This window comes from Alexandromys fortis, unplaced genomic scaffold, assembly GCF_014885135.2.
Source record: "Alexandromys fortis isolate MF-2015 unplaced genomic scaffold, M_Fortis_MF-2015_v1.1 scaffold_103, whole genome shotgun sequence".
Classification (NCBI taxonomy): Eukaryota; Metazoa; Chordata; class Mammalia; order Rodentia; family Cricetidae; genus Alexandromys; species Alexandromys fortis.
Window position 1 is genome coordinate 3977437 of NW_026067978.1, and position 26163 is coordinate 4003599.

Here is a 26163-nt window from a genome sequence, read left to right on the forward strand (position 1 = left end):
TCCTAAGCCCTCTGACTGTCCAGACTGCCCTCTGACTGTCCAGACTCCCAGAGACGTCAGTGGTGCTGGGCTTGTACACATCACATGGCGAGGACAGAACTGCCCAAGGCCTGCTTCCTTCCCCCATCCCGTTACACACGTAAGAATCCAGTAGTTTCTGCTCTAGAAACCTGAGTTAATCATCCTCAGATTGTCAGAAGAACCTGCTGCATGGCCCGTTGTAGTGATAGAGATCTTTCCAGCCAGTCCCTTCCTCTCCAAGGGAATTTTGGGACGAGGAGCCTGAAACATCACATTAGCACATCTGATCGGAACAAGCTTCATAAAGTGTTCTGTGGCTTTTGAGGGTCTAGAATTTTTTTTTTTTTTCTGAAACACGTTTTCATCATCATGCAGTCTTGGCTGGCCTGTAACTATATAGACCAGGCTGGCCTGTAACTATATAGACCAGGCTGGCCTGTAACTATATAGACCAGGCTGGCCTGTAACTATATAGACCAGGCTGGCCTGTAACTATATAGACCAGGCTGGCCTGTAACTATATAGACCAGGCTGGCCTCAAACTCGTGGAGATCTGCCTGTGTCTGCCGCCCAAAGTGCCGGGATTACAGGATGACTCAGCTACCTAGAACTTTCCCGTGAAGAAAGTGTATCCTCTTCCGTGGGGTGACCAAAGCTACCGCATGGTTCTCAGGCACTTGAGATGCGGCTGCAGTGACGAAAGAACTAATCCACTCCCTGCAAAGTCTCATGTAGCCCAGGCTGGCCTCCATCTCACTATGTAGCTGAGGAAGACTATCCTGCCTCCATCCCCTCAGTGCTGGGATCACAGGCCTTCTCCACCACACCCAGTTTATACAGTGCTGGGGATCAATCAACCCCAGGGCTTTGTGCAGCTGGGCAAATGCTCTACCAACTGAGCTACACCGCAGCCCAGGAACTGAATGATCTCTTCACCTGTTAAATTAGTGCTCACAGGAGCCAGGGCTTCCCTATGTATGAGTGTGACTAAAATCATAATAGTGTGTTTGCATCCATGCAGGTGTACACAAAGATGCCCAGGCATCTGTGGGTCGGGGGAAATAAAGTGCCTGAGACCAAGACACACACACACCATCACCCAGGACGGCAGTTTCTAAGTCGTTACTTTTTATTTTGAAAGATTTGTCAAGCTCTTCACGTCATCGTGAGAGTTTGCATGATTAATGAGAAGCAGCTTTTTCATGAAATGCTTGGAGGTGAACAAATTCTTAGCCTGCGAGATCCGACCATTCCATTGACTTGGAAGTTTCTCTTGATTAGTAGATGGTTATTAGCGGGGTGGGGGGTGGAGGGCATGCTAGAAACTTCATGAAAGCCGTCTAGATGTGAAAAATCAAACCAATTCACCAGCTTCACCTTCTTTACGTTACAACTTTCTATGCCTTCCTCTTGAGTCTTGCTTTCCCGAAACGGCCTCCCAGTGCCTGGAGCCCCCAGGAAGAACCCCGGAAGCCCATTATCAGTAGGAGAATCCTGTGAGATGTTCAGGTCCACCCATAGACCCATGGCTTGCCAAAATTTGAACCAACAACCAAACATGGAAAGAAACTGTCTAAAGAGTGGAAGAGACAGTGAGGTCTTGGGCTGTTGGGAGTCCGCACAGCTCTGGAATAGTCTCTCAAATCATTGACCTAGGCTACCATGACTGGGTTCTGACTGGTGGATCCTCGGGTCTCAGAGCATCCTTGCCCAAATTTTGTATCCTATGCCTGTCACTTCCTTTTGCCTACCTACGAAACACCTGGGGAAGACCCCAGGTAGCCTCCACCCCAAAATGAGATCAGCAGAGTCTGGATGGGTGAGTGTTAGAGTCAAGTGGAAAACGGGAATGAAAGCTAAAGATACCTCGTGCTTGTGTAAGGCAAGCTCGTGTGACTCCATTTCCAACACAGGCAGTGGGGCGCTGGGCCATGGAGGGGACGTGGGGGCTGTGGGTGGGCCACGCCCCAGAGTCGAGTTACATGGAAAAATGCCATGACTTAGGTTATAGTATCTTTTTTTTTCTTCTTTTAGCACCGTTAATGTATTCAGTAAAATCTATGTTAGCACCTTATCCCCAGGCAGAACAGCGACCATCCAAACATTTTAAACAAGGGGGGAATGGTAAGGGGGACATCAGAGGGAGAGAATCCGGGACTGCAGAAGGAGGTGTGAACTTAGATCACCAGGTCCTTGTTGATGTCCTCTGCAAAGGAAGAAGAATGGGAGTTAAAAGAAGGTTCTGCCACATGAAAGCAGAAGGGGGCTGGTTGGGAAGAGGAGGGGACAGCAGGAGTGGGAACAGGAGGGTAATGAGCCTCAAAGATGACCAAAATATACTGTGTAGATGTAAGAAAATGTCATAATGAAATCCGTCATTGCGTATAATCACTATACGCTAATAAAACAGGGAGGCTGGGTGTTCGTCCTAGGGTCCTAGGGTCTGCTGGATTTCCTCCCATCCCAGCACCAGTGACCAGTCAAGGTCACTGAGAAGAGGGTGAGTGGGACCTTGATCTCCCTGACTCTAGCCTGTTTCCATCTCTTGAACTGGCTGCCAAGTTGTACTTCCTGTTTCCTCTCCCGAGGCAGCCAGTTCCCAAAATAACGCTTCTGTGGAGGACTAATGTTTAAAGGTCAGGAAAGAGACCTTCAGGGCACAAAGACAGCAAATAACAGGCAAAGGAGACAGACAGGACAGACAAACGCCAGACAGAGCCACCAGAGGGGAAGTGACGACATTCCATCCCTCAGGGGCAGGCACTTCTTTGCCCTGAACCCCAGCACTTACGCTCCTTGATGCCAAAGCAGCCGGCCCATTCGTCCAGGGCGATGTACTTGTCGTTGTCCAAGTCACAGGTCTCGAAGAAGCGTGTGGTGCAGTGTTCCATGGGGATGAGGGGAGCACGCAGTGGGGCCAGCTCAGTGTGGGACAGGTACCTGGCAGGAAAGAGAGGGGAAAGATATGAGCATGGGAGAACACACAGCTCAATACGGGAAGCCAGTGGTAGGAGTCCAGGGCTGGCATCCTGGCTTTACCCACAGCTCTGCCATGGACCTACAATGAAGCCTACAGGGCCACACTACCTCACTCTGAGCCTCGGTTTCCTATTCTACATGACAGGAGGGAGGAACTGCCTATTCTGGTCCTGAGTCTCAGTGGCTTAGTTGTAAGGGTCACTTGATTGAGTGGTAGTCACACAGAAACAATGTATTCAGCACCTCAGTTAAAGTAAGTTAAAATCTAGTGAAATCACACTATAGATTTTCAGTGCTCACACATCAATACATAGATGCAGGTGCCAGAAAAGGGAGAGCACCTGCCTAGAATGCCCCATTGAGAATCTACTGGTAAAGAATTGGGGAAAAGACTCAGTGGTAGATTTTTGGCTAGAATCGTCTAGTAAGGGGCTATGGCATGAGGTCGCTCAGTGATAGGAGACCTTCCTAGAATTTTCTAGTGAGAGGTTTGCCTAGCGTGTATCTAGCATGTACTTGGTGATGTCTCTGACTTCTGGGAGGGACTGAGCCAGGGCTGGCTAGGCAGCGAGACGGAAAGGGTACAGGACCTTCTTGTGTCCTCTGTATATCGTGCAATGAACGATGAAAGGATTGCCCTCTGGAGCCCCCTCACTGTCCTCCCTGCTGGACTCGGAGCATGATCTTTTCTTCTCTTTCCTTCCTTCAGAATCCCAGTTAATTGTCCCTAGAATACTGTCACCCACAAGGGACTTCAGGGGACACCATGACTCCAATGTTCTTCACAGCCTCCTGCTTGCAAGAAGCATCGCACAGAATATGAACCGGCCAGGCCCCTCCTTCACTGTCTTGTGAGAGAACAGGCTCAGGCAGCTGCAAGGCCACCAGCAACTCTGACCAAGAGGAGATTGGAGCATTTTCCCAGCCACCCAGCCCCAGAAATCCATCTAGAACTTTCTCTAGGCCACTTGGCTCATGGGATCAGGATGTCCCCTAGGACTCTCCCCTTCATACTCCCGTGTCACTCAATTGGATCCTAGCCACAGCAAGAGCTTGGGAGAGGAGCAGCTGAGAGCTTCCCAGAGCCTAGGAGAGCCAGGCACTGGGGGTGGCGGGGGAGTTGACCAGCAGGGTGGGCAGTGTCCTGGCGCATAGCCGGACACAGCGCGAGCAATGAGCATTTCAGAGAGACTTCCTGGCCTGGTTTCTTTCTCCCTGACATGCCAGCAGGGTGGCCCTGCCTGTCCCCTAAGTGACCACCTGTTTCTGACATTCAAAGCAAAGAGTCTAAACGGCTCCAGGGAGGATCAAGTGAGTTGCCTCTTTGGGAGCTAAACAGGGTCTCTTACGCTCATAGCTGCAAAAGGAGGCCAGCAGTGACAGTGGTGTGTGTGTGTGTATGTGTGTGTGGTTACACAGTGTCAGCTCAGGTGCTGCCTGTCCTCTGAATTCCCTGCAGTCTCCTTAATGCCCTGGTCACCACCCAAGTCAGGAATTTGCGATGTGGAAGCCATTGACTGATTTTTGAGGAACTTCTGGGGCCAGGAGGTTTTCATGGAGCTCAAACTCAGTCTGGATCTGGGACATGGCCACTGGGATGACGGCCGTAGTCTGTTGAAGGACCGTGAGCATGAGCAAGGCTGCTGTGCCTTGGCCCTGGGTGACATTGGAGTCTGTTCCTGGATGCTCTAGGGATCATTCTTTGTACTGACGGCTCCTGCTTCTAATGTTAGGGGGGTCTCAGGGTTCATCTTTCCTCAGGTTACTCCTTCCATCTTCTCTAACCCTAAGCAGACCGTGGAGTCTTGAGCCAAGGGGCCTTACAGACTCATCTCGTACTCCTACCAGCCTCAGTTCAGGCCAGAGCTGAGCCTATGGTCCTGAGCACCCTGACTCTTACCCATCACTGGGGTGCTGGTCCAGCTGGCCAAACTGCCAGTGGACAGGGAAGATGTACATGTTGTAATTCTTCTCGAAGTCTCGGGCCAGCAGCTCCACGGGGTGATCTCCAGCCTCCAGGCGCTTCTCATTCTCGTGGATCTTCTTCACCTGTGGGTGGGAATCATGAGGTGACCAAGTGTCCCGGCCCCCTCCCCTTTGTGACGAGAGGCCAGTCAAGGCCAGAGCCCACAGTGAGAGGAAGAGAGAGGCCCTGGTGGGAGCCAGCAGCTTGTCCATGGATGGGGAGGTCATAGTACTGCCTGACTCATACCACCGCTGCCTAAGGAGGCTTAAGGAGAGACTGAGACTTCAATATTAGGTCTCTGGCATGGGCCTACATATGCCCACTAAAGGAGAAGACCTGTTGACTCAGATGGAGAAGGAATAATAGGGTTATGCTTTGGGTCCGTCTGTTACAGACCTTCTCAGAGCCTCCAAAGGCAGCTGGAGGTTTGTGTCCTGGAATCCAGGGTGAAGACACCCTGCAAAGTGGGGCCACCTCGGGGCCCGGTTCTAAGAACTGGCCGTAGATCCCCATCAGCAGGGTCCAGAGAGGTCAACAGCAGGCAGACTGGTCCCAGCTGGGAGGAGGCCGCTTACCCGCAGCTTCTGCTTCTCGGTGAGGAGGTTGTTGCCGTCATCTCTCTCGTACAAGGTGACCAGGACGTTTTTGAGCCAGTCACGCATGCGCAGAGGGAACTCGGTCAGCTCGGAATCCAGGCAGGCGGGGATGTCTAGGGCACAGAAGACAAGATTAGTCAACCTGGCCCCGCCAGAGGGCAGACACGCTACCTGGCTACTCTCGGCTTCTTGCCCTACTCCCCACAGGCACTTCACTGGGCAACCTTGGCCATGGCGCCTCTGTCCCTCTGAGGCAGACCCTTCCCAAGGTCTTTTCTTAGTAAGTAAAGAAGACTGCATGGGGAAGCTCAGGGGTCCTGCGGCTCCCCAGTTGCACCTAGCCTAATAGGGCAACACCGCCACCCCAGATGTTCTTGCATCTTTCTTGGTGATGGGTGGGATGTGATCTCAGCTATTGGAGGCCAAACCCTGGAAGGTACTTGAAATAACCTCTCTCCATAGGTCCAACATAGCAACAGTGGGGAGAAGGCTCAAGAGTGCACAACCCCCGGAACCTCTTTAGAGATTTTAACCCCAGAATGTCACACCTCGAGATTCCATTCAGGCTCTCCAGTCATTGAACTTAGCAGTGAGCAAGGGAAGGCTCTTGCATGCAGTCAGAGTATCAGACCATCAGCCTACATCCGGTTAGGATAGATACCAGCGGGGAGGAGAGGGGAATCTGGTGCGTGCTCTGTTACTGTGAATCCAAAGGATGTACCTTTGAGGCTAGGACCACTGCCATCCGCGAGTGGAAAGTCCCACGTGGAGCTGGATGGGGAGGTGGATGGCCTCAGAGGCATCAGCATCCACTTGCTAAGGGCTCCTTAGAACATGTCTCTCGTCACAGCCCAAGCCTCCCTGTGCACATCCCCCACCCTGTCTTCTCTAAGGCTCTCTAATCTATGCCCTTCCTTGCACGCCCCAGCCCTGTTATTAAGAGCTCAGAGCTAACTATTGGGACATTGTTTCCTGCCCTCACTTCCTACAGCTGAAAACCTCAGGCTGGGGAGGGGCTCTCCTTTGTTTGAGTTTGGTTCAGTTTGGCTTGCAGAGCAGGGGGATGGGATCTAGGCCCCTGTGCACACCAGACAATTGCTTTACCACTTAGCTATAGTCCCAGCCCATGGGGAAGGATGTTCCCTATACAGAACATGCTATACACAGCTTATACAGTCTCATGGGCACTGAGTGTGGTTTGGGAGACTCATATGATAGGAAAACCCCATACCAGCAGAATTTGCAGCTTGGGTCACTAACAATGAGCCAGGCAGAGCTCCTGGCATCCCTCTTCAAAACCCCAAGGCTTCTAGAAAAGGGGGACGAGGAATATGAGGGAATGAGGGGCTAAGGGTCTGTGCCGATACAGAGGAACAGAAGGAAAGGAAAGGTATTCCCCTATTTTTGAATGTAGTTATTTACTTATTTATTTTGGCATAGATGTGTGCTCACAGTCATATATGTATGTGCACATGGCTGGAAGCCAGAGGTCATTCTCAGACATCACACCTCGGGGGTCATCTGACTTCTTATTTTTTGAGACATGCTCTCTCTCTCTCTCTCTCTCTCTCTCTCTCTCTCTCTCTCTCTCTCATTGACCTGGTGCTCACTTATTAGGCTAGGAGGACTGGCCTGTGAGCCCCAGGGATCCTCCAGGCTCCACCTCCCCAGTACTGGGACCACACATGTGTGCTACCACACCTAGCCTTTTTACATAGGTTCTGGGGGTGGAACTCAGTCCCTAGGCTTATATGGCAAGCACTTTACCCACTGAGCCATCTCCCCAGCTCCAGGCATGCCCCTATTTGAAAAGCATTCAAACTGAAAGACATTTAAAATATTCTGCAGGCCCAGGTCAAATTTGGTTTTGATTTTACTGTGCTGAAACAGGAAGGATTTGAGTTAGCCTTATGAAGGATCAGCCTTGCCTGACGATGGTGGCGCATACCTTTAATCTCAGCACTCAGGAGGCAGAGGCAGGAGGATCTCTGTGAGTTTGAGGCCAGCCTGGTCTACAGAGCAAGTTGTCTCCAAGAGAGCCAAGGCTATGAAGGGAAACCCTGCCTCAAAAAAAAAAAAAAAAAAAAAAAACCCACTCTCATTCTTCTCTAAAATGTGCCCCTATGACTGCTAAGTCCCTTCCCGGGAGATAAGATGGCCTGAATTTATTTTATGAATGGGTACACTAAAGCTCCGAGAGGGGAAGAAATTTACCCAAGACCACAGAGAACACAAAGCCGTCTCCCTGAGCAGAAGGCTAGAAGGTGTGGGCACACTCACATTTGCATGGCCCAATGTAGTCCAGGTGGAGCTTGTGACCCTTCTTGGTGCCCTCCAGGGTGCACTTGGTAGCAAAGAAGTGGCAGGAGGAGTCGAAGGTCTTGTTGTCATTGCTGCACACCTGTTGACCAAGCACAGAGCACCTCTCCTTCATTCCCAAAGCCTGACCTGGTAGCCCTGTCCTTGCCCATTTCAGAGATGGCGACATGGGAACCCAAACGGTGAATAATAACAGCCAAGTTCTCACACACGAGGTGAATTGGAGGTTGGGGAACAGAAGCCCACTGTGGTGGTTTGAAAGAAAGTGGCCCACATAGGCCCATAGGGAGTGGCACTATTAGGAGGTAATGGCCTTGTTGCAGGAAGTGGTCCTTTGGGGATGTGTTTTGAGGACTCAGATACTCAAGCCACGCCCCGTGTGGCAGTTTCTTCCTTCTGTCTGTGGATCAAGGTGTAGAATTCTCAGCTCCTTCTCCTGCACCATGTCTGCTTGTGTCCATCATACTTCCCTCCGTGATGATAATGGGCTAAACCTCCGACACTGTAAGGCAGCCCCAATTAGATGTTTTCCTCTCTAAGAGTGGCCACGGTCATGATGTCTCTTCACAGCGCTAGAACACTGACTAAGACCATCGCTCTAGACCCCACTGTTCCCCCGTAGGAGAGCTAGGGGTGATTCTGGAGCAGAAGCAAATCTGAGTCACAGTCAAGACATGGAAGGTACTTCAAAGACAGTGAAAGAAAGGGCTGGGAAAGACATGTGTCCATGCATAAAGAACACAGCAAGCTATGAACCATTATCCTTCCGGAAGACACAGTAGGGCAGGCGAGAGAGGTCAGAGAGTAAAGACACTCAAGCCAGGAAGTGGGGATGCACACCTTTAATGCCAGTGCTCAGAAAGCAGAGGCATGAATTCAAGGCCAGCCTAATCTATAAAGCGAGTTCCAGGACAGTCAGGTCTACATGGAGAAACCCTGTCCCAAAAAAACAAAACCAAATAAAACAAAAACTTGCCACCAAGCTTACTGAACCGAGTTTGATCCCAGGATCCGCACGGTAGAAGAAGAGAACTGACTGCTAACACAGACCATGACATACACACATGTAGGCACACACACAAACATACAAACACAAAGAAGGAAGGAAGCCTAAGGGTGCCCATGGCCTGGGGCCTGGAGCTTGACTGGTGACATTTCCCTAGTTGTTCACTGAGCATGGGCTGCCTGCAGAAGATGCTTTAGGCAGAGTACCCATGCTCCCGATGGGAGTCTAGAATTGGTCCACACTCAGCGTGGGACCAGTCCCTGGTAAAAACATTTTTAAAGTGCCGGAGCTGAATAGCTTGCTGCATGGTAGGTAGGTACTCTATCCCAGATTCAAAGCCTTATCCCTTTACTGTTTTATCTTAAGACACTGTCTCACTACATTGGCCAAGCTAGCTTTAAGCACACTGTGTGGCAGAACCAAGCCTTGAACTTTCAACGTGTCACTTACTCCAGCCTCCCTGTGCCTGGGCTAGGCCTGGACCACCAGGGTTTGCTCAGATAAAACTGAAGGGCCAATGAGCCTGCTCAGCAGGTAAAGATGTCACATGACAGAGCGAGAGAACTGACCCCAGCGGGCTCCTCTAAGCAGGAGCATCGCCTCACCATGTATGGGGCTGGGTAAGAGAGAGCCCAGTGGGAGCCTCCTAGAAGAAGACTCCCTGAATGCTGCAGCCTCTCTCTACTTCCCATGTGATCCAGATGACTAGTTAGGATATGGTCTGGAGTGAACCTCTGCTGGGCGAACTGACTCACTGAGTCCTGCTGGAAAACCTCTGGTCATAGAGGAACCATAAAGAGAGGCTGAGGGCTAAATAAGAGCAGAGACCCAGGTAGGAGCACCCTGTGATAGGAGAAGAACCTGGAGTCAGTAAAGGCTTATACATTGCTGTAGGGGGAGACTACAGCATCAGAGAGCCATGGAATGGGGGGTGGAGTTAAAAGTGAAGTTAATAAGAGAACCTAGACAACAAAGAGGATGCTAAGAGAGACATATATAGATCTACTCTTCATGGGAAGTAGAAAAAGACAAGATCTCTTGAGAAATTGAAAGCATGGGAATCACGGGAGAGGGTAGAAAGGAAGGAGGGAGGAAGGGAGGAGAGTGGAGAAAAGTATATAGCTCAATAAAAACAATTTTTAAAAAATGAAGATAATATTTGAAGCCCAAAGGCAAGGTTTGTCTTGGAAAGATATTTAAAAAATAAGCAGCTAGATTGGAAGTTGCTGGAAGAACAGTGGTACCAGGTGTTCTGCCCTGAACCAGATAGTCCCTACCACAATAGTTGGCCTAAGTAAGTATCCGAAAAGTATTTGCTTGAATGAATGGATAGGTGAGTGTGTAGAGGGATGGATGGATGGATGGATGGATGGATGGATGGATGGATGGATAGATGACTATATAGATGGAAAGAAGGATGGAAGGATGGATGGATAATGAGCTTTAAATGGTTGAGTAGAGTGGGTGAATGGGTGGTTAAGTGGGTGGGTGGATGGACAGATGAATGTATGAACAGATGGATGAGTAGATGGGCAGATAGACCGGTGGATGGATGAGTGGGTGCGATGATGGGTAGCTGAGTAGGTGGACAGATTCATGGGTGGATTTATAGTTGTATGAGTGGATGAATGCATAAGAATTGGTGCATATATACATGACAGATGTGTGGATGGGTGGGTGGATGGATACATGGTAACTGCATGCTATTGGAGATAGAATGAATAGGCTTAAGAAATAACAACACTAGGTCCTTGTCACATACCTGGTATCCTTTAACAAATGCAGAGCAGCTCTAGGAGTTCAGGATTCTCTCTGCCTTTTCAGTTATGAGGGGATCAAGACTTAGAACCTCTCAGCACCTTAGCTAAGATCTCACAGCTACCAAGTGATGGAGATGGGGTTGGCAGTGAACCTTTAAGCAGACCCGAGCCCTGTCTGTAGGCACAATGCTTTGCTAACTACATGCAATACAGGGCCAGTGGGATGGCTTAGCAAGTAAAGGTGCCTGTCACCAAGCCTGATGTTTAGGATCCTGCACCCCATATGGTGGAAGGAGAGAACAGACCCCAGGAAGTCCTCTGACCTCCACATGCATGATACGCACACTCATACACACATAATAAATAAAATGTAAAAAAATAATAAAAGTATTAACAAGAGTGCATTCCATCTGAGATTGTGTAGCACTTAGCGATCAAGTTCAGCACAGAGTCTGGAGCCTGGTGGTACGAGTAAATTCTTTTGAATTCTCATCAGTGGCTAGAAGGGTGGGGCTGAGGAGGCCCTCAGCTATGACTCAGCTCCTCTTTCCTGTTCTGACTGGTAGTAAGGAGAGGACTTCTGAGAATGGAGCTGCCCTGCTAGGTCTCCCATGCTCACCGATTTCTTAGCACATTGAGCTTTTGCAGAGCGCAAGTCCCTGCTCTTACCTTCTCAAACTCGCCAATGGGAGCAGGGCAGGTGGTGGGGTCCTGGCACACACACATTGGGGTGTTGCTCTCGTCCAGCTCGCACACCTTGCCGTGTTTGCAGTGGTGATTCTGGCAGGGGTCTGGAGGACAGAACATGGTGTCAGCTCACCAGGATGGCACAGCCCCCTACACCACACAGATGGGAATTTGGGGCTGACAACTTTTGGCTGTACTAGACTCCCAACACCAGAGATTTGGGCATCCCCCAATCTCCTGTGCTCAGTCATGGAGTTTAGGATAGCAATTGACTCAGTCTGGGGATTAGAGATTCAGTTCAAGGTCAGGATTAGGCCCTTTTCAGAGGGCTGAAACCTCAGTCCGGGACTCAGAAACCTGGGGTGCATATGGACCTCCCAGAGACTGAAACAACACCTAGATCTTCAGTTCCCTGCTGAGCAACCACAGTGCAGCATTTCTGGATTCAAAGCACTTTCTAGAATGACTTGGAAGATTGAGCTGTTGTCATGGATTCAGTGAGCTGTGAGGTCCAACTGAATAGAACCAGGTGTCCCCAAAGGAAAAGGAAGAACCCAGGCCCACAGTAGACAATGGGCCCCCGCTTCGACAGGAAACAGTGGCTGGGCACAGAAGAGGAAAAGGATATGACTCAAGACCCCAGCCCCTGCTTCAATAAGCCCGCCCAGCTCTCTTCGAATACCCTTAACTGTCCCCTCAAGAAAGCTGAAGTGGGTGCTGGGGATTTGAACTCAGGTCTTCATGCTTGTGAAGCAAATGCTCTTACCCACTGGGCCATTTCCTTGGGGCTTCCATCTGCACAACCGCTTTGTTAAGATATGGAAGCCCTAGTTCAAAGGATCCAAACCTTGTTTTAATCTCTGCTTCCAAAGTCCACGCCTTTAATCCGTTGGACCCGGATGCCTCAGCCTCTGAGCCGAAGCCTGGAGCCCTGAGTCACTCCCTCTCTACTCGAGGCATGAGAATTTACGTCAGGCTCCTTCCCTACACCCCTGCTTCCTTGGATCAAGTAGAAATTGAATGAGTCAGTCAGCTTTTTCAGATGGGCTCCTGGGACTGAGGCCCTGGGGGAATCTTGGTGACCAGATGTGACCATGACCTTTGTGGGAATGTGACGCCCAACTGTGGCGTTTCCTCGGCCCTTCACAGCTTGGATGGACTGGTTATAAACAGATCTATCCCAGACTCCCCTAGCCTGAGGATTTCCAGCTGGCCCTCTACAGCTGCCAGGGCCCCACAGTGCATCCCCTCGGTCAGAAACTTCCTGCAAGATGTCCTTGTGTCCATCCGGGCAAGGGCCATCTAGATGTGCCAAGTGACAGGGAAGAGACTTACTGTCAGCCACCACCTCCTCGACCGTTTCCTCAGCACCGTCCTCAAACTCTCCCATTTCCACCTGGACTGGGTTGGCACCCACAGGGACCTGGCATGGAAGAGAAAGAATGAGGACAGGGGTCCCCACGCCATTCCCAGTCTGAGAAAAGAGTTACAGAGGAGGAGGGACCTGCATGAAGTTTCAGAGACCCACAAGAGAGTATGAGGGACACACAGGAAAAAAGTAGGCTGGGCCCAGACCATGGTGCAAATGCTAGGGTGGAGAATTTAGATGGAATCCTATATTTATTATTAGTCTGTTCGCTTTATTATTCTTTATTAATATGTCTAGAGCCCCCAAATTCCATTAAAATCAATCAGAGGCCTCCGAGATGTTAGGACAAAAGATCTCTATGCCTGCCAGGCCCAGCTGTGTGGGTCCCTTTGTTTCACAGCAGGGAGACTGGATAATAGTGGAAGAAATGTGAAGCCCAAACATTTCTGAATCCTCCCAACCTCGGGGCTCAACTGAAAGTTTGGGGAACCGTCGGGAGTGTCTGGGGATGATCCAGTTAATATCTGGGTCCTCTGTGCACACAAGAGGAGGACAGGGGGCTGGAGAGATGGCTCAGAGGTTAAGAGCATTGCCTGCTCTTCCAAAGGTCCTGAGTTCAATTCCCAGCAACCACATGGTGGCTCACAACCATCTGTGACAGGGTCTGGTGCCCTCTTCTGGCCTGAGGTCATACACACAGACAGAATATTGTATACATAATAAATAAATAAATAAATATCAGTCCGGGATACAGTAAATAAATTAAAAAAAAAAAAAAGAGGAGGACATATGGACCATTTCAGCGAGGAGCCCCACTGCCCTTGCCTGGATGGGCCAAGGAAGGGACCAGGCAGAAGGGGGTCAGGGGTGGGGTCACCACCAACGCACCACATACGTACCCCAGTATCCTCGGCCACAGTTTCCTCCGCCACTATTTCCTCCTCGGGGGCTTCGGTCTGCTGCTGGAAAAGAAAACAGGGTTCAGAGAGTTGGTCAAGGTCGAGGCCAGCTTCCTCTCTGGAGTGTCTCTGGCTGGGAACACAAGCCTGGGGGCCCTGAAATCTCTGGCTGGAGCCCACATTGCAACTCCATTCTCCTTTCTACCTTCCTTCAAAACATTTGTTATTGCATTTTTATTTAATTTGTATGCAGGAGTTGTACATGTGGGATGGAGTGAGCACCCACGCTACGGTGAGATGCCTTGTGGGAGTCGATTCTTTCTTTCCACCATGTGAGTGGGTCCCGGGAATCAAACTCAGTGTGTCAGGCTTGGCTTCTGAGCCATCTCAGTGGCCCCCTCTTTCTTTCTTTCTTTCTTTCTTTCTTTCTTTCTTTCTTTCTTTCTTTCTTTCTTTCTTTTTTTTAAAGTATGGAATACTTCATGTATTCCTGTGTCCCCTTGCACCAGAGTTGTGCCAATCTCCTCTGTATCATTTCCATTTTAGTCTATCTACTACCGAAGCGAGCCCTTATCTCAGTACTTCGTTTCATTTGGGCAGGATCTCGCTTGCTACAGAGCTCAGGCGGGCCTTGAACTCGCCAATTATGTTTTCGCCTTCCAAAAAGCTGGAATCATGGGCTTGGGCCACCACACTTGGCTTTTACAGACTTTCCACCCAACCATTATTTTATTGACAGGAGTGTTTTTGCTGGTCAAGTCTCAATACGAAAACGAAAGAGACAGGTGAACTCCCTTTTATTCACAGATGGGGAAACTGAGACCCAGACAGAATAAACAACCTCTGTGACTTCTTATAGATGTCCCACCTTCCTTCCTATCATGTGTGACCTCGTTTTATGGTTACTAGAAAATTCCCTCCTAACATTTCAGACTCCAGGAGATCAGGTGGGACCGGCCCAAAACCTTGAGGCCTCTGATTGGCTGCAGTCGCTTCCAAAATTAAAAGCAGCCTCTCCAAGTCTTCAGTCAAACTCTGCCTGCCTGACGAGTTTGGCCAGAAGCTTCCATCAGGGAATGCCGGATTGAAAGAAGCTATTCCTAGCCAGGCATGCTGGTACAAATAACCCAGGAATGGGAGTTGGAAGCAAACTGTATATAGTGAACGAGGCCCTGGAAGGGGTGGGGGGCTAGGACCTCATTTGGCCAGACTGGCTCTCTTTGAATATGTTTCTTTTTTGTTTTGTCTTGCTGTACATGCAGCACATTCTCTAAAGTTGGAGTGATGGGCATCTCTGGTTCATTTTGATGGCAACCTCTCCCACTCCCAGTAAGCCAGCCAGCCTGTTTCAATCTTACTCCAAGATCCGATTGCAGCTGCCCTGTCCCCAGCCTCCAACAGTCTCCGATATCATGATCTCTGTCTGCGTCTTCTCTGCCCCCCCCCCCCACAATTCAGCCGCAGCCAGTTACTTATAATCAAATAGCTTCATGGGCTCAAGCCAGCCTGTCCCTTTCCCAGCTTCCCTCCCATAGATAAGCCTTCATTTCTGCTGTTGACACCCTCAGATTAGAGGCCAGTTCCTGCTAAAGGACCCTGAACTGCAGTACAAGCTCTGACCTATGGGTTACAGGGAGCTCTCTTTTTTTTTTGGAAACTTTACCCAATAGTTTCTTCCCATTATTTCTCCTAACCTTGCTGACTTAAAAAAAAAGATACATTTTTTAAAAATTTATTTATGTTTGTATTTTTTTATGTGTATTGGTGTTTTGCCTGCATATATGTCTGCATGAGGGCATGGGATTTCCCTGGAACTGGAGTGACAGATAGTTGTAAGCTGCCATGTGGGTGCTGTGCATCGAACCTGGGTCCTCTGGGAGTGCAATCGCTGTTCTTACATGCTGAGTCATCTCTCCAGACCCCAAAATACATATTTTATTTTTTAAAATTTCTTTTTAGATTTCTTTATTTTTATTTTACTTTATGTGTACAGGGCTTTGTCTGCATGTATGTCTGTGTACCATATGCATGACTGGTACCCACAAGAGGCCAGAGCCCCTGGTTGTAAGCCACCATATGGGTTCTGAGGACTGAACTTGGCTCCTCTGGAAGTGCTCTTAGCCATTCTCTAGCCACCACCCCCCCTTTTTTAAGACAGCATATCAAATAACCCAGGTTGCTCTGAAACTCACTACATAGCTGAAGATGACCTTGAACTCCCGATCCTCCTACCTCTACCTCCCAAGTGCTAGAGTTATAGGTGTGTTCCATAAGGCTGGGTTTATGCAATGCCGGGGACCGAACCCACAGCTTTGTGCATGAGTGTTAACAAAGCACTCTAGCAACTGAGTCACATCCCAGGCGTGCTGTCTCCTTGAGCACCCAGAGCAGGTTCAGAAACTGGAGAAAGCAGAATGAGTCAGAACTCAGACACCATCTCTGGGTACTTACAGGGGCTGCCAAGGCCCTCCCGGCCAGGCAGAGGAGAAAGAAGATCCAGGCCCTCATGGTGCTGGGAACCCTGCGGGGAGGAGAGAATATGGGGTCAGCAAGAGACACTTCCTCCTGAGAGGCAAAAGGTGACGTTAGATGGGAATGTTAACCGCTTGGCAGCTAAAAGGAAGCCTCATTTGTGCTAAGATGCCCTTTGTACCTCCAACAGCCATTGTCCTACTTCTTCATGCAAGAAGCAGACCTGGCCTGGGGCCTCCAAGGGAAACCCTGCAGCTGCAAGTAAATGGAATGGATTTGTTTGCTTCGTGGCCCTTCCCACCTCCCAGTTTCCTGCCATTGAGGATAAAGGTACGGAGTTTCCTATTTATGGTCATGAGATGAAGTCTCCATTCTAAGTACATTTGATTTGGTTTTTGACATGTTTGGACAAAGACAACAGCTTAAAAAGTCAAGTTTGGGCTCTTCGATTCCTCTTGTTCTATGATCTCCCCCCACCCAAGCTCTCTTTCCTCTACTCCTCCCCTGACTTTTACTTCCCCTCCCCCTTCTCTTTCTCCCCCCCCCCTTCCCCTCCACACCCCCTGCTCTTCAATGGGAGAAGTCAAGAGGAATCAGGGACAATGCAATAGGTACACTTGAAAACAAAGCTCCATGCTCTGGGGTGGTGGAAACCTGAGATCACATTTTCTCTGCTCTGCCCAGAGGGACAGCCTTCTTTGGGTCCTCCAGGGAAATCACCCAGCTGTGCCCTTGTGTTAAGCTAAAATCTAGAAAGTCCCCCTAATCACTGCTCTGACCCAGGTCTTAAGATGTTAAACTCTAAACTCTCCAACTCAAGCCAGGAAGGGATCTTGGAACAGACCTCTGCTGGTGACTCAGGGACCTGTGGTGGGGACATCTGACTCCTTGGGCTAACCAGATGGGCTTCTGTTACCAAATGGATCTAGAAAGTTCTTCCGAGATCTGCCTCCCTCAAGCTTGTGGTCTACTCTGTCTCTTTCCACAGACACACAGAGCAAGCCTGCTCCCTCTGGCACCCAAGAGCTTTCAAAGGAGCCATGGCGATGCCTTATCTGCTTACCCAAGAGTTCCCACCAACCCTAGCTTCTTCATTCTCAACTGACAAAACTTGGTGCTGGGAGATGCCTTGGCAGTATGGGCAGAACTACAAGGCTTGGATTCAATGCCCAGGCTCTCACTCTACCTCGATATTGTCTCCATGTATGGGTTAAATTCTATGTTCTCTCTAAGCCTTGGCTCCTCTGTCAACAGAGAGGGCTAGAGGAGGCCAGCTTTGAGATGATGGGCAGTCTTCAAAATGCTTACAGTAACGGAAGGTTGGGAGTGTAGCAGAGGAGTGGGGTATACATGCTTAGATTTCAGTCCCTGACGCCAAGCAAACACAAAGAAAGCTGGTCTTGACAGCCCCTCCTCTAGCATCCACCTTCTTCCCTTGGATGATAGCCTTTGAAAGGGAAAAAAAAAAGGTCTAGATTCCTAAACATCTTTGAGTTGAGGGTGTAGCCAGCAGTGTCATGCTTGGCTAGCATGCACAAGACCCTGAGTTCAATCAATCTACAGCACCACGGAACTATTCGGATGGGACCCGAGTAGCAGAACAGGCAGAAGAGGAATAGACCATAACAGTCCTGTGCTAGCTTAAGCTGGGAAGAGCCTCACTCCCTACTTCATGGTGTGGACATGAAGGAAAACTGTAAAGAAGTCAATGAATTGACTTGGAAGCTTGTCATTGCTTCAGGACAGCTCTGCCTGTTGGAAAGGTCCTGGCTTTCCTTTTCCTAGTCAGCTTCTGGAACATTCCTTCCCCTCTCACAGCTGTTCCCTTGTTCCCCTTCTTGCTTCTCCCTTTGGAAAATGCGAGTTCAACATCCTCTGCATGCGACTTTTGGCAGATGGGACAGGAGAGGGGGTATCAATGAGGACCTTGTCTGAGGTGTTTGAAATGGAAGGGTCAAAGTGGGGCTGCCAGCTAGAGCCCACATGTCCACCCTCTCCAGTGTTCAAACGCAGAGAAGTCCAATCACTGGAGAGGTAGCCAGGCTAGGGCCAGAGATGTCATACCTTTCGGGTTAAAGAGTTAGAGAGACCTAAGTCTGGATGCCCCGTCTGTGCTGAAGGAAAAGGAGGGGCTCTTGGGACCCCAAGACTGTCCTGCCTCCATCATCCTGCACTCTCATCTGCCCTGTTTCAGGACCCGAGTCCTAGAGTGCTTCACAGCCTTAAGCCCAGAGGCTGGGTGAGGGTAGGGGGAAAACAGACATAAACTCTCAGGGGAGGTGGTCATCGTCCACATCCCAGCTCTGCCTGGTGCTCTTCACCAATCCCAGAATCTTTCTCCTCTAAATATCAGGGTGAGCAGTTGGTGGGGCGGGGGCTTAACTAGTTTGGATGAAGAGCTACATCCCCTGCTTGCCCATGAGACGCATCTCTGGGGTTCTATAATACACCTCTGGCCAAAGAGGCTGGCGTCCACTCTTCAAAGCTAGCTGGAGGTACAACAGTCACCCCAGCCAGGCCAGAGCGCATGGTTAAGACCCTGTAGTCAGTACAAGGCAGCCATATTTCACACTCAAACCTAGGTCTAGCTTGCTGGGGAACATATCAATAACTTTAGAGTCTTCACAAGCCAGCTTTCCAAAGATGGCCTGAGGCTGGTCTTTCTGCCCAATAGCACAGAGGAGAAGAAAGAGGCCTGGGAAGGAAGATCCATGCCTAGCCAGCAGCCCAGCACATGAGTGACAGGTATCAGCATGGTCTCTCAACTCTGTGTGATGTTTCCCTTGGCAGTTACCTGCTCCCGGGATGGTCATCAGGATGGTGCCCACTAGGGCCAAACTGGCCTGAGACAGAGGTAGGAAAAATGCCCTGGGCAGGGAAGGAAGTGGAGGTGTATTACTCTTGGCTTGGTGACCACCAAATGCAGACAGCCCCCGTTGGTGCCCTGGCACCCCCTCCCCCTGTTCCGTACATTGAATCCCTTTTTCTGCCTGTATTTGTTCTGGAGAGAGCTGAACACTCGCCTGGGCTGCCAGCAGGACCCGAAGCAGAGGTCACTTGTCTAGCTCTTCGGATGGAAGAGTTGGGATGGAAAAGTACAGCCAGCCCCCAGCTTGCTTCCCTTGAAACCCAAAGGGGCTCCTGGGAGCTCCCTATGGACACAGAGATGCCACTGAGTATCAAAACCCAAGGGTGCTTTGGAACTGTGGGCTTTTAGACAGTGTGACTCAGAACCACAGACTCTTAGGATGACTTAACTTAAATGGAAAGTGTGCGGAGAAATGCAATCTCAGAAAACTTCCTAAGGTCTCAGAGACCTTAGTTAGGCCGGCCTTGAACTTGATCTGTAGCCAAAGATGGTCTCAAATGCCAGATTCTCCTGCCTCCACCTCCCAAATGCTGGGAATACAGGCCTGAATCGCCACACCCAGTTTGGTTGATTTTGGGTTTTGGGGGATGAGGGAACTGTTCTGTGTTTTAAGACAAGGTCTCATTATGTAGCCAGAGCTGGCCTCAAATCTGTGATCTTCCTGTTTCTGTTTCCTGAGTGCTGGGCACCACCAGGCCAGGCCCAGGGGGTTACTGAACCTTGAAATGCTGCCAAGGCCTTGTTGAGTAAACCTGCTCCAAAGAGCAGTGCCCCTAACAGACCAGGGCCTTTGCTGGACCCTGGGACTGTGTGCGTGAAATTAAAAATACAAACAAACAAAAAGCAAGAATGGGGGGAATCAATAAGTGCTTGCTATGCAATCATGAGGACCTGAGTTCAGATCCCCAGGACTCGTGTAAAAGCCGGGCATGGCAGCACATGCCTGCAGTTCCAGTACTGGGGAGAGCAGAAGCACAAGGGATCTGGGGCTTGCCGGCCAGCCAGTCCAGCCAGTCCAGCCGAATCGGCAAGATAAGAAGTCAGTGAAAGACTCTGTCCTCAAAACAGAGTGGACAGAGCTGAGGAGCAACAGCTGAGGCTGACTCTGGCTTCCACAAGCACATACACACAAGCACACACACACACACACACACACACAGAGGGAGAGAAAGAGCTCAGTATACTAGGAGGGGAATTGGGCCAGAGTGCACTGTATACTCCAACACCGTAAGCCACCTGGAAATAGCTCTAGATTCCCCTAGAAACAGCCAGACACCCTTGGGCAAGGAAGTCCCAAAAGTCCATTCTGAACTTCTGGGTTAACTTAGCAGATTTTGGAATACATCCTCTCCCCCACTGGCACCAGATTCCTTCTTTTTTATTTCTATTTCTTGTTGGAAGGGAAGTGGTTAAGAGTCACAGATGTTAAAACCTAGAATTGGTTCTGGGCAGCTTGGAGGCGGCTCCAGAGTTTGCGGCTGGACACAGCCCTGCTGAAATTCCACAGAGTTTCCTAAAGTGCCACGTTTTACTTTGTCTAGACCAGGCTGGAGGAGTTCCTGCTGCCTGTGCTTTCTCCAGACCATGTGACTGGGTCCTGCTGGCAGCCCAGGCTGAGTTTTCAACTTTCTCCAGAACAAATAAAGGCAAAAGGAAGGGACTCAATGTAGTCATCCCTGTGGCATCAGGGGTGGCCACAAATACAGGGGGATAAGAAACATCAAAGTGTCTAAGATGTAACATCTGGAAAGGACTAAGGGATTCCAAAGGCAGCAGATAAGCCCCACACCCTGCCTGTGTGCGTGGCAGACATTACTAATCAATCACATAATATCTTTCCCTCAAAGTCTGGAGTGGTGTTAGAATTCTAATATCATTCTGACAGCCACTACTAATGGCTTGCCATATTGAGTCACATGATAGTTTTTTACCGTGTCTCTACATTAGACAAAGAACTCATGGCTTACAGAAAGAAAATAACTCACTCAGATTCCTAGGGCAAGGTGGTTTCTGAACCAAAAACTCATAAATATATAAACTTTAATTATGATTTTTTTTCCCCACCGAAGTCTGAGATCCTAATGCTGCAAGCAGTACAGGATGATCTATAGAGAGCCTTTAACCCAGGACTTTATATCAGGTTCCTGGAAGGACCACGTCATTATCTCTGCTCATGGCTTTCCTACTAGATATCTACGGCCCGGCAGGCGAACGCAGAGCTGATTTGCTGCCCACCACACTCCTGGCCAAGGTGGAGGCTCTTCTCTAAAGGGTTCAGTTAAGTCACCATTTGCTGGCGCTGGCCCTGACCCTGTGCAAGCCAGCTAGCTGTCCCAGGAGCCGCAAGTGAGGCTGGGAGGAGCAGGGATCCACACTCTACAGTATAGGGGAAAGTTGACTGCAAGCTTCTGCAGCCTCTCCTTCTGCCTGTTTTAAGTTGGAGGCTAAGGAAGGGCCAGTGGGAAGCAACTGAGAAACTACTTAGAATTCCCATTTGTTGGGCTTTGGACCTAATGACCAAGACACTCAGGCTGGGGGAGGCTACTGTAGGCCAGCAAAATGAGGGAGGAATTGCTGTTAATAATGTATGATGAATGATTTAGGGTCTACGGAGCAAGGTCAGCTCCAAACTGACCAGAACCTGACAAGGTTCCAAAGATGGGGAGGCTGGACTCAGTCACCAACCTGTCGTATAAGCTCAAGTGAATTTCTTTCCCTTCCTGAGTTTCAATGTTTGTATCTAGGAAATAAAGAGGGCACTCATATGCCTCTCTCTCTTTATCTCTCTCTCTCTCTCTCTCTCTCTCTCTCTCTCTCTCTCTCTCTGGAGGGGGGAGGGAGGGAGAGAGAGAGAGATGGCTTCTTCATGACTGATAGTCTATTTGACGACAGGTGTGTTTGCATCCTTGACGGTGTGTCTGGAATAGGTGACAAATGGCCTGCCTGACATGGCATCTGTTGGTATGTAAGGATCACGGTTTTCATACTCACGAGATGTACCTGGGGAAGGGGCATGGTGGCTGGAGAACTGACTGAACCCTTAAGAATACTTACTTTTCTATCAAAGACCCATGTTTAGTTCCCAGCACCCATATCAGGCTGATCACAGCTACATGTAACTCTAGATCTGGGGATTTAGGTGCCCCCTCCTGGTCTCTGAGGGCACCCACAGGCATTGTGCTTACACACACACACACACACACACACACACACACACACACGCACGCACACGCACGCACGCGCGCGCACGCACATAAATAAATAAATACTAATTTTTTTTTGTTTGTTTATGAGACAGGGTTTCTCTGTAGCTTTGGAGCCTGTCCTGGCACTAGCTCTGCAGACCAGGCTGGCCTCGAACTCACAGAGATCCGCCTGCCCTGCCTCCAGAGTGCTGGGATTAAAGGTGTATACCACCACTGCCCAGCTAAAACTAATATTTTTTTAGAGATGTACTTAGAGAATTTCTTTCCATGTGGTGTGTGTGTGTGCGTGTGTGCATGCATGCATGTGTGTGTGCACGCATGTGCGTGTGTACGTGAGGATCTCACTCAGAGAGAAGAATGTGAGGGTGTGGCTGCATTCTGCACTATTTTTAAAGCCATGTGTGTGGTAAAGTCAGTATCTATATATTTAAACTCTGTACCACATGTGTTTTGCTTATTTATCTCCCCAGACTCCTCCACCAGCCCAAAAGGACTCGGCAGGCAAGCATTCTTTGCTTCATAACCTCTGCTATTTAAAGCTTATTTTCAGCATGGAAAGCTGCAGCTGGAAGTGAAAAGCACAGATGTGCACTGGATTGCAGAGCCCACAGCTGGAATCGGGACCACCCAGAGCCAGTGCCACCAGAGCCTTCTTTCCTGTTCTCCTCAGATGAGAAAGGAGGCTGCTATTCAACATGCAGGGTGCTCCTCCTTCCAAGGCAGTCAGGGCCTGGGACTGGGTTCAGGGGATATCAGATCGTCCCCATCTGACAGAATGGGAAACTGAGGCTAAGACAGGGAGCATCTTTTCCAATGTCACCATTGAATTATGACCCATGCTTTTGACCAGTACCTGCCCTTCCTTTCTTCCTTTCCCGTGTGTGTGTGTGTGTGTGTGTGTGTGTGTGTGTACACACTAAACTGTGACTAGCCTGGAACTCACTTATATAGACCAGGCTGGCCCCTACCTCGCAGAGGTCAGTTTCCCTCTACTTCCTCAGTGTTAAGACTAAAGGCTTGTGTCACCATACCCATCTCCTTTATTTTCTGAGACAGGGTCTCTCACTCTCCTGAGGCTAATGAGTCAGGGAGGCAGGCCAGTGAGCTCTAGCGCTCTGCTTGTCTCTGCCTCCCCAGTGCTGGGATTACAGACAGGCATGCACTACGCCTGGCTCCCCGTGTGGGGGCTGAGGATCAAGACTCAGGTCCCCAGGCTTACCCAGCAAGCACTCCAGACTGAGTCCAGGTCCCAGCCCTAGGGGCCAGACTTTCTATAGTGGAGGGTGCACTGCTCTTGGGAAATCAACAAGAGGACTCCCAAATTGAAATGAATTTAAACAATGTGTTTTTAAGTATTCCTGACAGCACTTTTACTAAGATGGTCTCTGGACCCCAAATGTTGGAGCTGCCAGGAGGAAAGGGGTTTTGAAGAAGCCCATCTGTGCTAAAATCTATCCGCTACAGGTCTGTAAAATGCTTCCCCGTGCATGCATTATCCCTTTCCATCCAGCACCCTCTCCTAAGGACCACTGTTACTGCCTGAAATAGGGAGGAAGCCAGAGTTCAGGAAGAAAACAGATTAGTTCAAGGTTCAACAACACCTTCTGAGTACAGACCCAAACTCCCTGTCCTGCAAAGGGCCTCACTAGAGGCTTATCACAGTCCTGGGGGCCCTGGGACTTGGGAGATGGGGACCGGGCCAGGAATTTGCTGTCGATTCTGTATTTGGGACGGGGATTGGGTGGGATGGTGGCATGGGGGACTGGAACCTGCCGGTCCCTGACCATTCCCAGAGTTCCCTCCCAATCAGTAGGCGGAGACCCTAGGGGTTAAAAAAAAAAAAAAAGGTTACCGTGGCAACTCGCATTCCTCTCGGAGTGAGTCACCAGGGAGAAGAGCCTCTTGGTGGGTGGGACTTGGAGAAAGTTTCAAAAGCTGACTCCTTCTCAGGACCTCCCCCTCGTCTCTCCCCCCCCTCCCCCCAGTGCAGCCCTGTCGATGTGGCAGCTGATGGCTGAGTTAACTCTCTGTTCTCCCAGCCACTCCTTTCTGGCTTAATCTTTGGCAAATACAAATTTGTCTCTATTCTCCACATCACACCCTTGCACCATTCTGGGGGTCTGATATCTGTTTGGGAAGATCTTAAACCTGAAAGTTACAGACACCCGTCATCTCTTACACACACAGGCATAACTCACATGCACGCACTTGCACACACATACACACACACACACACACACACACACCTACACTATGCACACAATTTGCAGGAACTTCCAGAGACGCCCTGAAGCTATTCAAAGTTCTGTTCGCAGGCTCAAAGTCTTATGGGAATTTAGGTACTCCAAGGACTAACCCTCTTCATTAGGACAGGAAGGCTAAACCCAAGGGAGATGCCTTGGTGAGACTGCCCACAAACTGTACCTAAAGCTTGCCACCCCATATAGGATCCACATCTCATTCCTCTACCTGCACTCAAGAAACTTAACCTAGAAGGTCGCCAGTGGAGACTTCCCCCCTGCAGATATGCTATCTGTCCCTGGGGAGGATGACTTGTGCCTGTTCCCTTCGGGTGAGACTTATCTCGGCCACCCTGGGAAAGTTCACAGAATAGCTCGGAGCAGACTAGCATCCCCCAGGCTGGTCCGAGTCTTGGGTGGGTTCAGCAGTGAGGTGTGAAAGGTGTCCTGGAGCCCGAATCCCCTGCTCCCCTCCTCCAATCACCTCACTCCCAGTGTATGGATCGTATCAGTTGGTTTTCTCAGAAGTCTGGATACAACTAAAGCAACTGTCGGTGGGTTCCTGTGATGACCAGCTCTCAGAATTAGAATGGGAACAATGGCAATCCCAGGCTGGGAAAGACAATAGAATTTACAGGCTGACTGACGCCATGGGGTGAGGTGGGGGTGGGTTGAGACTCCAGGGACCTGAACCTTCCCGAAGGAACGGATTAGAGGCAATGCCTTGCTTTTAAACAGATTGGTTTACCTTTCTTGCAGAGTCCCGTCTGGGCAGCAGCACTCTGACCCAGAACTCTCTCTCTGTTCTCCTTGACTAGGGAGCCAGACCCAGTAGGCTGCCAGCCGGATGGACTCTCCGGGTGGTGATGGGCAAATAAGGATCAGATTCCCAGAAGAGGAGACAGCTGCCACCGAGGGTGACAGAGGACAGACTAGCGGCCTCTGGCCCCAGAGAGCCTACAGAGAGACAGTAATTTCTACAAATCATGGTTATTTTCTGCAGAGCTACAGAGAGCAAGTTCCCCTGTGAGTGAGCAACAGGCTTCCAGTCTGTGCCCGAAGGGAAGCCTCCCTTTAGCTTACCTCCTGGCCCCCCAGGCTAGTCATGGGGAAGGGGCATAGGGACTGATACAGCCTACAGAAGGGCAGGGGCTGGCAGGGTGGTGCATACCTCGGCGCAGACAGGCAGGCAGGCAGGCGGCAGAACAGTTCCGGCGGGTCTGAGGGGCTGCAGGAATGTGGAGGGGTTGAGAGGCAAGCAGCAGGAAGCCTCTTGGAGCTCTGGGCAGGGTCTGTCTCACCCTCCGCCTCCATCCAAGGCCCTCCTCCTTTTCTGTCTCCTCCTTCCCCTGGCCTGCCACCCCCCCCCCCCTTTTCCCCAGAACCAAAGCTAACTGTCTTTTCTTTCTTCCTTCCTTGCCTTGTGGCAGGCTGTGGTACCCAGACACCCTGGCCCCACCTGCCTCATCTGTTCCGGGGCTGCTGCCTAAACAGACATGAGGGTCTGGGCTGGAACAGCCGCAGAGGTCACCTAGAACAGCACAAGTCTTGTTCAGCCTGAGACCGGCTGAGGCCCCAGGCCTGAAGTGTCCAAGGCATTACCCAAGAGACACAGCTAAAGCTAGCGTCCTGGCTTTCCAGCCAGCCAGTGAACTTGACTGAACTTTCCTGTGGACTTAGGTGATGTGCAGAAGGGCAGAGCAATTCGAGGAGTGGGGAAGTCGTGACAAAAACAAGTCCGGAATTTTCTCAGTGCCAACAAAACACGCTACTG

The 26163-nt window shown here is 50.1% G+C and overlaps 1 protein-coding gene and 1 non-coding gene across 5 annotated transcripts; both read right to left on the bottom strand.

Annotated features, from left to right (window-relative positions):
- Positions 1-1128: 1128 nt before the first annotated feature.
- Positions 1129-25717, bottom strand: Sparc (secreted protein acidic and cysteine rich). Of its 4 annotated transcripts, none has more exons than XM_050157673.1 (10): positions 25561-25717; positions 16054-16123; positions 13603-13662; positions 12670-12757; positions 11317-11438; positions 7843-7963; positions 5542-5675; positions 4901-5049; positions 2813-2961; positions 1129-2227 (listed from the first exon to the last, which is right to left on the bottom strand). In XM_050157673.1, the coding sequence occupies exons 1-10, from the start codon at positions 25701-25703 to the stop codon at positions 2199-2201; spliced, it is 1065 nt and encodes a 354-aa protein (XP_050013630.1). In that variant the 5' UTR covers positions 25704-25717; the 3' UTR covers positions 1129-2198. The 4 variants fall into 4 exon arrangements, with proteins under 4 accessions (XP_050013630.1, XP_050013629.1, XP_050013633.1 ...); XM_050157672.1 differs by having other exon boundaries at positions 13603-13665; positions 25561-25716; XM_050157676.1 differs by lacking the exon at positions 25561-25717 and adding an exon at positions 24764-24769.
- Positions 14067-14168, bottom strand: LOC126510999 (U6 spliceosomal RNA). Its single transcript, XR_007594573.1, has one exon. It is a non-coding gene; the product is annotated as a U6 spliceosomal RNA (small nuclear RNA).
- Positions 25718-26163: the final 446 nt, after the last annotated feature.

Coding starts and splice junctions, on each gene's coding strand:
- Sparc (XM_050157672.1), bottom strand. CDS start 25,703: ATGGAGGCGGAGGGTGAGACAGACCCTGCCCAGAGCTCCAAGAGGCTT. Junction 16,124..25,560: donor GCCTGCCTGTCTGCGCCGAG/GTATGCACCACC, acceptor TCCTCCCCGCAG/GGTTCCCAGCACCATGAGGG. Junction 12,758..13,602: donor CTGTGGCCGAGGATACTGGG/GTACGTATGTGG, acceptor CTTCCATGCCAG/GTCCCTGTGGGTGCCAACCC.